The 10,623-nt window shown below is 37.7% G+C and overlaps 1 protein-coding gene across 4 annotated transcripts in view; it reads right to left on the bottom strand.

Annotated features, from left to right (window-relative positions):
• Window positions 1-259: 259 nt before the first annotated feature.
• LOC111343548 (sodium/mannose cotransporter SLC5A10) overlaps window positions 260-10,623 on the bottom strand; it is a 28,427-nt gene continuing 18,063 nt past the window's right edge. For all 4 annotated transcript variants that reach the window (XM_088761101.1, XM_088761103.1, XM_088761102.1 and 1 more), the window contains exons 8-15: window positions 9,390-9,470; window positions 8,176-8,471; window positions 7,076-7,293; window positions 6,516-6,660; window positions 5,842-5,929; window positions 4,441-4,689; window positions 3,360-3,572; window positions 260-3,030 (exon numbers count right to left, since the gene is read on the bottom strand). In XM_088761101.1, the coding sequence (XP_088617227.1) occupies window positions 2,774-3,030; window positions 3,360-3,572; window positions 4,441-4,689; window positions 5,842-5,929; window positions 6,516-6,660; window positions 7,076-7,293; window positions 8,176-8,471; window positions 9,390-9,470 (1,547 nt within the window). In that variant the 3' untranslated portion in view covers window positions 260-2,773. The remainder of the gene's footprint in view (window positions 3,031-3,359; window positions 3,573-4,440; window positions 4,690-5,841; window positions 5,930-6,515; window positions 6,661-7,075; window positions 7,294-8,175; window positions 8,472-9,389; window positions 9,471-10,623) is intronic.

Genomic DNA, 10,623 nt, shown 5'->3' with positions numbered 1-10,623 from the left:
GAAATATGCGTCGGGCGGAAACTTGAACAGAATTCAAATATAGCAGCTCAGAAAATCACAACTGCCAGCAACGTTAACGAGAGATACCTCGTGAAAATTTAAAACAATTCTTGACGATTAAAAAAAAACAAAGCACTTTCTTTCCCACGGTCTCACCAAGGTGGCAAAAGATAAAAGTTTAACGAGAGATAGAATAAATTGACTGGCGGAAATCAGAGACAATGAGAACTACCATTAAAAATCACTAAAGACAGGTCAATAACTTGTACACTGAGCTTTAATCAACTGTCTACTGGCACTCCTACCTAGTTAGTAGTCCCGTTTGCACGGGCAAGTCTATAATGGTGAGTGGTCAAGGCTTGTTTGCGCCGGATAAGAAATGGAGTGACCCATCATACCTCACCCACCCCTCCCCTACCCTTTACTTCTCATTTCTGTTTCAGAAAGCTGCTTTGTCCTAGTTCTGACTTACTGGTAAACTGACGATAATCGAGTAATAATCAAGGCTTAAATGTATGTAGAATTGGCCCATAGTTTACTCATAAAACTTCTGATAGCTCAAGCTTAACCCGAGTTTGAAATAGGTGAAAATTCCTAGAGCTAAACATTATGTTTATCTTAAATATATATATCTGATATGACTACTTGCTAAAAGCCTTCTACGAGTTTTGCTCCGTAATCATAGTACGATTCTGTTCATTCTACAGAAATATTATACCAATATCTTAATTATTGTCACCATTCAAACACACTGTCTCAGACAGCTCTAACACTTTCCCTCAAGTGCGAAGGAATCCTTATCAATGAGCTATGCCTATGTTCTAAATGCGCATTTTACGCGTACAAGTAAATGCTGTGGTTTTATCCCTTAGCAAGGGTTTTTTTTTTCCGTTGTTTTGCTAGCTCCAAGCAAAGGGAAAAGTGTGTTCAGTGAGAAGATTGCTTAAAAAAAAAAAACGAGATCACTTCAAAAATTTTGGGTCAATTTTCCAAACGCTCACAAAGCTCTAACGACATAGCCCATTAACCGACTCCAAGGCAACCGTACAATTTGATTAGCCGCAGATGTAAATCATTACTTGTTCAACAAGTCACCCTCACTTTTCCATCACATGTTACAGAAGTAAATGACCAGAAATCAGTGTCATCGAATTTGTGATGGGTCACAAAACGTTTCTCGTCGACACCGAAGTTAATGCATTCCTTGGGTTTAACTTAAATAATTAAATTATCTAAACCTATCACATAAGCAATCTTCTCCTAATTATTTTATCATAGATATTTCCCCTTTTTTTTCTAATCCAAATACTTTACTTAAAAAAATCCTTAAATAAATAAAATCCAACAGACTCGAAGGAAAAAAAAGAAAAAAGAAAAAAAAAAAAAAAAAGAAAAAGGAGGAACCCTTTCACTCCTACAATCACCTCTCTGCGATGAAAAAAATATTTCTTTTCAAATGTTTTTGTTCGTTTCTTGCGAATATGTTCTTTCAAACTACAACAACAAAGGAAAAATTACTTCAAGACTACAATACCACTTGATCAATCCCGTAAAAATTATCACCGGTGCCCATTAAGGAAAAGTGGAAGCCGGTGCCAAGGGCGGGAAACTTGGCAGCCGATGCCGAAGACGGGAAAATATTGGTAACCGTTGCCTGGAGTGGAAAAATTTGTTAGATGCAAAGGGCGCGAAAACAGCTCTAACAGGACACATAAAAGCGCGGGAAAGCTTGCTGTCAGCGAAATGGGCGGGTAAATGAGAAAACTTGTGCCAAGGACGGAGTGAAAGGAGACTATCTGTCTCTTTTATATAAAATGGTTCAGAACCTACCTAAGTTTTTTAACATGACCTAAGATTACAAATTAAATGAGCTATGCAAACTCTTGCCTCGAGGCGAAATCTTGCTTACACGAGATCTTCTTAATTTTGCACTCGTAAACCCATCTGTCAAACCGTATTGAATCAAAAATTCTAGTTTGTTTTTCTCCTGTGAAAGGATAAAGTCTTCAACCGTAGAAGTAGGGAAGATAAAGCAAGAAAGATTTTAAAACTTTCACACGAGGACTGTAACTTCCAAACGTGTCACACAAGAGTATGAAGACCTGATTCAAACGGTCCGATACTCCCTCTAGCCTCACAGTAATGAATACAAATAAAATGGAGGTGAAATTCCAAAAAACAATTTTAAGTAGGATAAAATGAGTCACACAGGTTCACTATCATAGATCCTCGATCAACCTACTACCATAACTAATTCCAAAAAGAAGATAAAACTTTCTCGATTTCTGTTGATTACTGTTGTCATTTCAGTTAATAAAGGTGCTGCTGTTGTTGTTGTTTGTAATGACGATGAGAACTACAATGATTGTCCTTGCAACTGGTTTTGGATTTCCAGTTCAATCGCGTCACCTCCCGGTTAGCTTTGAAAATCTCCAAGACTATACCCTTACTGCATTTAAGGCAAAATCGTCTATGCTACGAAATTATTAAACGAATGCATTGTCATAAATGCATCTTTCCTCCACCAAAAAGACAACACAATAACCATTACACCTCTTCTTCTACATACATTAAAATATTTCTGGTCGATTTTTTGACCCTCGAGTATGTATACATATATATATAGTTACTTAAAGCCTAGCATGAGATTATACGAAGATATACATGGTATACAACAACCTGTTGATCTGGTCATAAACTAACAACGCACCTAGAGGTAAATCTTCACATTACACGACATGTTAGGATCAACAAATGATACTGTACATGTCGCTTAGCGATAGTACACCCACAGGAAAACCAAACAAACTAGTAACAGGACAGTCATGATTCGTAAAAACCACTTCAGAACGGGATCTTCCTCGGCAAACTGGACCACACTCAGTTTGATTTTCTCGCCTGTTGCTGTTTCCAGTGCCACAGACTCACCATTCACATTTGGCTTGGGTACGGCATTCTTTTCCTCTACTTTGGTAACTTCTCCTCCAGCATCGAAAGAAGTTTCCACACGAGTTGTTGGGCTTAGTTGGCCTAAAATTTAATAATGGCGCAGAATTTGAAGCCTTTCGCTCCTAATATCTCACTGCTAAATCTCCTTACTCTCTTACTGTCCTACAATTCTTACCGAGGGAAGTTACGAGAATTTGTTATTGGATTTAGTAATATTCGCCTTCTGATAATTTTCACTTGTCTTCTTGAAAATGTATTGGTGTTTTTTTTTTTTTTCAATTGTTTTAATCAGTCATGGACATTTAAGGGGTAAAAAGATATATGTTCATGAAATGAAATAAAGTAATGAAACCACTGCTACGACCAATTGATCCCCACAAAAACAACCTCCACCAACAGTGAAACCTTACCGTTCTTTTCCAAAAGCTCGACTTTTTCGGTACTGGCCAAACCACCATTTTCCATCTTCTCAGCTTCATCTGCTTCGCCAATGGATCCAAATGAAATGGGAGGCTCATTAATGGTTGGCCAAGTCAGACCACCAAGCTCGTCTCTGGGGATCTTCTTCGTGAACAAACTCACCACAACCATGATAAAGCCGCTCACTCCAAAAATAATGATGGCTGGAAAAATGAAAGAAAGCTATAATACATTTTTGGTTTTTTAATGATTTTCTATAAAACAGGAACATCACCCTGAACAAAGAGAGTCAAGCAGCCCTTATAGCCCTCATGGGTGTAGCCATTGAAAAAAGGGTGGCGAGAAGTGAAATGTTAAGAAGACTGTTATCGAACTTGCGTGACGCGCGATTAGCAATTTTCGAGTTTGTTGGTGTTTTTTTCTGAGTTAACCGTGTTACCGTTTTCAACGTTTTTCACTTGAGCAAACGCGCCCGCTGTTTAAAGACATTTTTGATTTCGCTTCCGAACATAATCTAACCTACGATTCATTTTGCCGTACAAAATGGTTCCAACTTTGAGAAATCCCAAAGTGTAACTACTAAATCAAACCCACCCCTTGTTTCCCCTCAACTGGCCATCTTACTTCAGGTCTCCATTGTTGGAAGGGAAAAATAGGCAATGCTATCCAATAGAAAAATCGCTATCAAATGGATGAATCGCTATCTAGAGGATATATGTACAAATGTAAAATTGGATAAATGTACTGTGCTATCCACCTAGGGGTGATTTATCCAGTTGAAAGTCTGGCCTGAAGCCATACTTTACAATCAAAATTTAAAGAAAAGCGAAGCAGATTAAGTCCATTTTGTTCCTTTAGCTGATAGTTTTCTTGACTGTATAATTTTAAATTATTATTTTCATTTTCAAAATTATTTTGGAGCAACTTCAGAATACCCGTCCACCTCATTTACATGTGTTGGAGGCTTTGAAGAACGAGACAAAACACAATAGACGCTATTCTTATTTAATGACATGTAAATGAGCTGGCCGGGTATTCTGTAGTTTAGCCATTACAGTAAAATTTACTCACCATAAAACATAAAATGCATTTTGGCAAATCCAGGGCGAGTATCTTCTTCACCACACTTGGGATCTGACCAAACATTACCAGCAATAAACTTGGCCATTCCCATTATGAAACCTATTACCAACCCTGACAGGGCTCCCACTGCTGTCAGCCCTGTCCACAGGATACCCAACCCAAACACCATAGTGATTGGTGGGGCAAGGTAGGACTGGATTGTCTGAATGTAAACAAAGAGCTGTTTGCCTGCAGCACCTATAAACAAAACAAAAATAAAGAATTTGTCTTGGTAACCTGTTTCTTTTGATGATGTTCTCATAGCCATGTGGACAAACAAACTGATACCACAATGTTACTTATCTATTGGGACCTCACAGTTATAAAATGATTACAAAATGAAAGTAATTTTTTTCAGGAGTAAAATGATTCACATGTACATGAATACCTGATATAATTTACAATGAAATAAATTTTCATTTGAACTGTACATTGAAAATCAAAGAATTCAGCCATAATCCTTACATGCGAGCTTCAATTTTAGCATTTGCAGAAAAGCAGCCTAAAAAATTCAGGCTTTGACAGAATTGAAACTCATTCATCCTTGGTATCAGACGGGCACTACTACCAACAAAGCCATTACTTGGAAGCAAGGCACATTTCCATGTAATGTAATTTATTTCAATACAAATTGTATCAGGTCCCTCCACACGAATTGTATCAGTTCCCTCCACACGAAAGAAGACCTCTCCAAAAGAGAGAATAACTGAAAATAACATAATTGCCATCCACAGCTGTAGTCCCCTAACAGATGAGCATCACTGAAGAAAAATTCACAAGAAGGATAGCTCAGCTGTCTAAGCTCTATGTATGGGTAGTAGAATTTACTTGGAGCCAGCTTTGTGGCCCTTGAAGGGTTTGTTGAAGTCTGAAAACTCATTCATGCCCGTACTGTCGTATCAAATTCATATGATATGTCCCTGGTGACGATAATAATGATAATAATTATAATAATAATAATAATAATATTAGTTGTTATGTATATTAAGAATAGATTGTAAATTAGCGATGGTATATCAGTATTGGTTGTATCTTAAATAATTTTCCATGCTAGCAAGTAGGTTTTTATATTTTTTATAAGTGCAACGATGTGTAGTTTCACAGGTTACGCTGTGCGCCCTATGAAACTTTCTTTTCCTGGCATGCTAAAGTTCAATAAACTGCATCATAATAATAATGAGCTAATAATAATAATAAATAATAATAATAATAAATAATAATAATAATAATAATAATAATAATAAATTATAATAATAATAATAAATTAGAATAATAATAATAAATAATAATAATAAATAATAATAATAATAATAATAAATAATAATAATAATAATAATAATAATAAATTACCTTGAATGATTGGCAACCAACATATGCTAACAACAACAAGGAGAGCAACAACCACCCGGCCAACAATGACTTTTTCTCTTTCTGTGGCCTGCGGCATGAAAAACAAAGAATTGCAAATTATAAATACTTTAAGATGGGAAAGCATTTGCTAAGCTAATACTGCCAAAAGAAAACAGCCTCTTTACAAAATTTAAGGATCTCTACAGTTGTAAAGTTTGAATAATGTAACTAAGGTTTCAGGTCTATGTAGAATCACACAAAGTGCAATACATTCATTTGAACATTATCCTGCAAACAGGTAATGAGAATACTAAAACTAATCATGTAGAAATTGTCATCTTGATCTAGCACCAAATTCTTGTCTTACTGATTCACAAGAAAATTTGTAATAGCTAGATAGGAGAATTAACAATTAGATATTAGGGCAGTTCCTATACATTCATTTAATTTAGCTGGAGGGACAAATTAAGAGACCTTTTGAAAGGTCATCGATCATAATTAAAACCACTGTAAGAGTTGAGGGCACTTGTTGGATATCTAGGATCAGATAATTCTCCACCCATTGCACCAGAACTCAGCTACTTTTCATTTAGCTGCGTTAAATACTTTAGAATTACATTACTCTATTCTGCTGCCATTTGTATTTTTTTCCAGAAACCTCAACATTTGCCTACCCTGGGCCTGAAGCGGAGCCACACATCAACAGTAAAGATGGTGGCACTGCTGTTAAAAGCAGAGGAAAGAGAAGACATCAGTGCTGCCATCATCACAGCCATCATCAGGCCCACCAATCCAGTGGGGAGAACATTAAGAACCAGTCTATGATGAAAAACAAAAGCAAATTGTGTATTGATGAGAGGATGCCGTGAATACATGCCAGCCCTCTGCTGAGCTACCAAGACTAGTAACCTTTTCATACACCTGTGCAAGGAAGCAGGGCTCCACACTAACTATTCAATTAACTAGCCAAGTGACTACTGACAACTTAGATGTTAGGACAATTTCAGTTTATAACTAGCCAAACTGGCTAGTGGAAATCGAAAACCACTAACCAAAACTTAATTTCTACCGGTCTGTGGCTATAGTTGGCTACTGTTAGTCTTGAGCCCTAAGGAAGTTACAATTTTTCTGTCAGTATCATATCAGGAAGTCAGAAGAAATCAATGGATAGCAGTGTGGAGAATGTGAAAAGTTAACTTAAAGTGTGAAGACTCAACTACATGTACGAACTTACTTGGGATAGGCATTGTTAGAGCAGCCCCACTCATTATCACAATGAAATTTACAGCTGACGGGATCGGCACAACCAATAGAGTCAGGATAGAGGACACGGCTGATCATTCCCGGCATCACCATGATGAAGATGGGCAGGATTTTCAAAAACCCAGCAAAAATGGAACCTGCCTTGGCTTGAATGTTGTTCTTTGCTCCAAGGGTACGCTGAACGATCACCTGGAAGTAAACAAAAATAAGACAAGAATATCATCATGTTCAAGCTGACTTCTTGACTTTGTTGGAGTGCAATCCCATGTATCCCTTTTCATCAATTGTGTCCAAAACTTGAGAAGTGAGACTTGTTTGGGAAACTGTAATATTATTGCCCCTAGAGGCACTCCCGAAAACTCTGTAAACACCACACATATAGGCTGCCTTGAAAGCTAATGCTTCTTAAATGAACAAGCATGTGTTTAAGTACTGGTACATACACCCTATACATGTAATCGAGTTAACATAGCTATATGTGCAATTTGGCTATAATTTGTTGAGGATTTGCATTTGATCAGAACAAATAATGATTTCAATAGGGAAGGAATCTCTCCTGCTGCTGGGAAACAAGATGAAAGATTGGGCAGGGTTCTCAATAGAATTTTGTACAGCTGTTGCTGTGTTAGTTTTTAACATAAACCTAAAATACATGACCAAAGGCCCATGTATCCTAAGCCATAGGGGCCCTAGCTACAAGGAAGCCTCTTGCCTTTTATTTTGCAACAGCCATATTTTAGCATGTTGAAGATGACATCTGCCAAAGGCCTGGGCTAGAATTTACAACTCCAGTATGGCAGCCCTATGTCAATGTTGCCAAGATGTTGCGAAGCATAGTATTTGTTTGGTTGTTCAGTGGTCTGCTGACAGGCTATCCATTTCAAAAGCTAAAACTGACTAACAGTAAATACTAAACTCAGTTAATGACCTCTTGACACACGGCCAAGACAGGTGTTACCAGTTATGAGTTAAATTGATTGGTTTGAGTGGAGGTAACCTTGTTAGATGGGCAAAACAAGTAAGGGGCCTACTTGTCATAGGCAAAATCTCTAAACTACCTTCTTGACTTACCTGATCTGTACACCAATACCACACTCCCATAATAGGAAGAGTAGTCCACAACCCAAGCCATGGATAGTCAGGGTCGTCTATTGGACGGAACATGTTTCCCCAGTAAGGTGTCAATTTGAAGCAGCCGGTCAGGTCTGGTCCAGTGGACGGCATCGCAGTAGTCATATTTCCCAGCATTGAGGCATTTGTCATATTGACTGCCATAGTCACTGGTGCAACAGTAGGAACATAAGGAGCGCCGTGGGCACTTCCAAACTTTTCCCAAAGACCATTGTATCCTCCAACTTTTACAAAGCCTTAAAAACATAATTATAGCAAAAAAGTCAGCACCAATTAGCCCTATCAGCACTACATGTTATTACTCTTTTCACTCCCAGGATCTGATTGTTAATTTTCCTCTCTAGCTGCAAAGCACTTCCTTGTAAATTAGTTACAACCTCTGAGTGTCTAGAATCTAGTCACTAATTCCTCTTTACAATATCACACCTGAATCAAATGTAAAGGTCAAGAGAATAAACAGGGCATAAAATTAACTTTTTTTTTCAGGCAGCCATGCACTTGGCTCCTAAATATTTTTAAGTGGTAGCCAATTCCAAAAAGTTGGTGGCCATTATGACACACAAAAAAATTTTCACCCTGTCACTGTATTAGACAGATTAAATTGCTCATGAATCATAGTGATACAGTCAAAGAGGACACTAGAATGGATCATATACAAATTGAAAGGTTCCCTAAATCCATTAGATGGCATCTACTGATGACAGATTTACATTCCACATTGAGCTTGTGTTGTGTTTTTGGAAACGAGCTTAACGAGGAACTTTGCTACAGATTCTCCTGGTCAGCACTTTAGGAAAAGTACAGAGAACAGTATGGAGAATATGCAAACTGATGTTACAGTGTAAATAGTTATGACTGTAGCTATCATCTCCTTTGCAATTTTAGGGGTATATATATTCCTGAATGCATAAGTTCATGAAATCATGTTTACATGAAGAAACCTGCAATCTTTAATAACATGCAAAGATATTCTAGCCTTCAGTGTCAAGTCAGAAGACAGTGATCTTCAAGTTCAGGCCCCATTTTCTTGTTGCAATTCAAGGGCAGCTCATTTCTGAGCTGAATTGTATAAGAATTGTATCATGAACCAATTAAGATGCATGTTAGTGAAGATGCACGAGTACAAATACCGGTACATAATCATGTGCTCTTACTCAATATTGCCAGTACAATGGCACCCAAAATCATGATGGTACACTGGAGGACATCTGTGAAGATAACAGCAGTCAAACCACCTGCAGACAAAAGCAAGAATGTCAGTAACAAGTTAACTTTAGTTCCACTTAACAGTTTAAGGAACCAAGGAAATTTTTATATGTAACAAGCTGCACGTAAGATAAAACATCTGTACACAAGCCCACCCAACTGGAGTTTTGCCTGGGGCCCATTTCTCAAAAGTCCTAGTCACTTGAATGGGCCCATAAAGCTGATCTAGTTTCATTCAAGATGAGGATTTTAAAAGTTTAGAAAATGATACCCAAAATCTATCAGCTAAAGAAACAAAAAGGACTGGTTTGGATGCCAGAACCTGCTTTCCTATCCTTTAAATTTTGATTTTAAAACATGGCTTCGGGCCTGTTAAGTTACCAGGACTTTCAAGAAATGGGCCCCAGGTCTCCTTAGCATGAAGTAACAAGGAGTATCACTCCCCACCCCACCCTGGATGGGATGTCAGTCCATCCCGGGGGTTACCCCACAGAATTTCATCCAGCGTCCCTGACCTTTCACTGGGACCAAGGACCCAATTTAACTTCTTATAGTGGAGAGAGCCACCCTGACAGCTAACCCTTAAACTCCAAAGATCTGAGAGTTAATTCTCCCCTCTAAGCTGCCACACATTTTCTTGTAAATAAGTTGCTAGAATTTGGTGTTAGATCTAGGTAACAACTACCTAATATGTTTGAATATTCTCATCAGCTGTTTTGGTAGATAATGTAGGGATATTAAAGGGGAGAAGTTACATGTTAATCACTTCTGGGAGTTTAAGGGTCTCGAACCTGACCTCTCAACCAGCCCAGAAAACTTGCCACCACATCTCACACAGCATGAGCCATATTTGTAATTATTAAAAACTGGATCATTGGATAATGCAATTCAAGACCTTTTATTGGCTCAGCCATTATGGCATATGAGCCAATATACCATAATCTTATATCTGTACATTGTAACATCCCGTTTCTTCTTACAAAATAAAGTCGAGAAGATTTGTCTAATATCTAGGGGAGGTTTTTTTTTTTTTTTAAACTAAGACAATCATTCCCCTTGCGTTTGTTGGATATGAGATGATTATGGCCAACTCGGCACTATTTGCCTTATTGGCTATCTATCATATTGTATCCAACGTGCACTCATGGAATAATGGTTAAATATAATAGGACTATTTTAGGA

This window comes from Stylophora pistillata, chromosome 5, assembly GCF_964205215.1.
Source record: "Stylophora pistillata chromosome 5, jaStyPist1.2, whole genome shotgun sequence".
Taxonomy (NCBI): Eukaryota; Metazoa; Cnidaria; class Anthozoa; order Scleractinia; family Pocilloporidae; genus Stylophora; species Stylophora pistillata.
The sequence above is the reverse complement of the archived record's forward strand: the minus strand, read 5'-3'. Positions and strand labels throughout refer to the sequence as shown.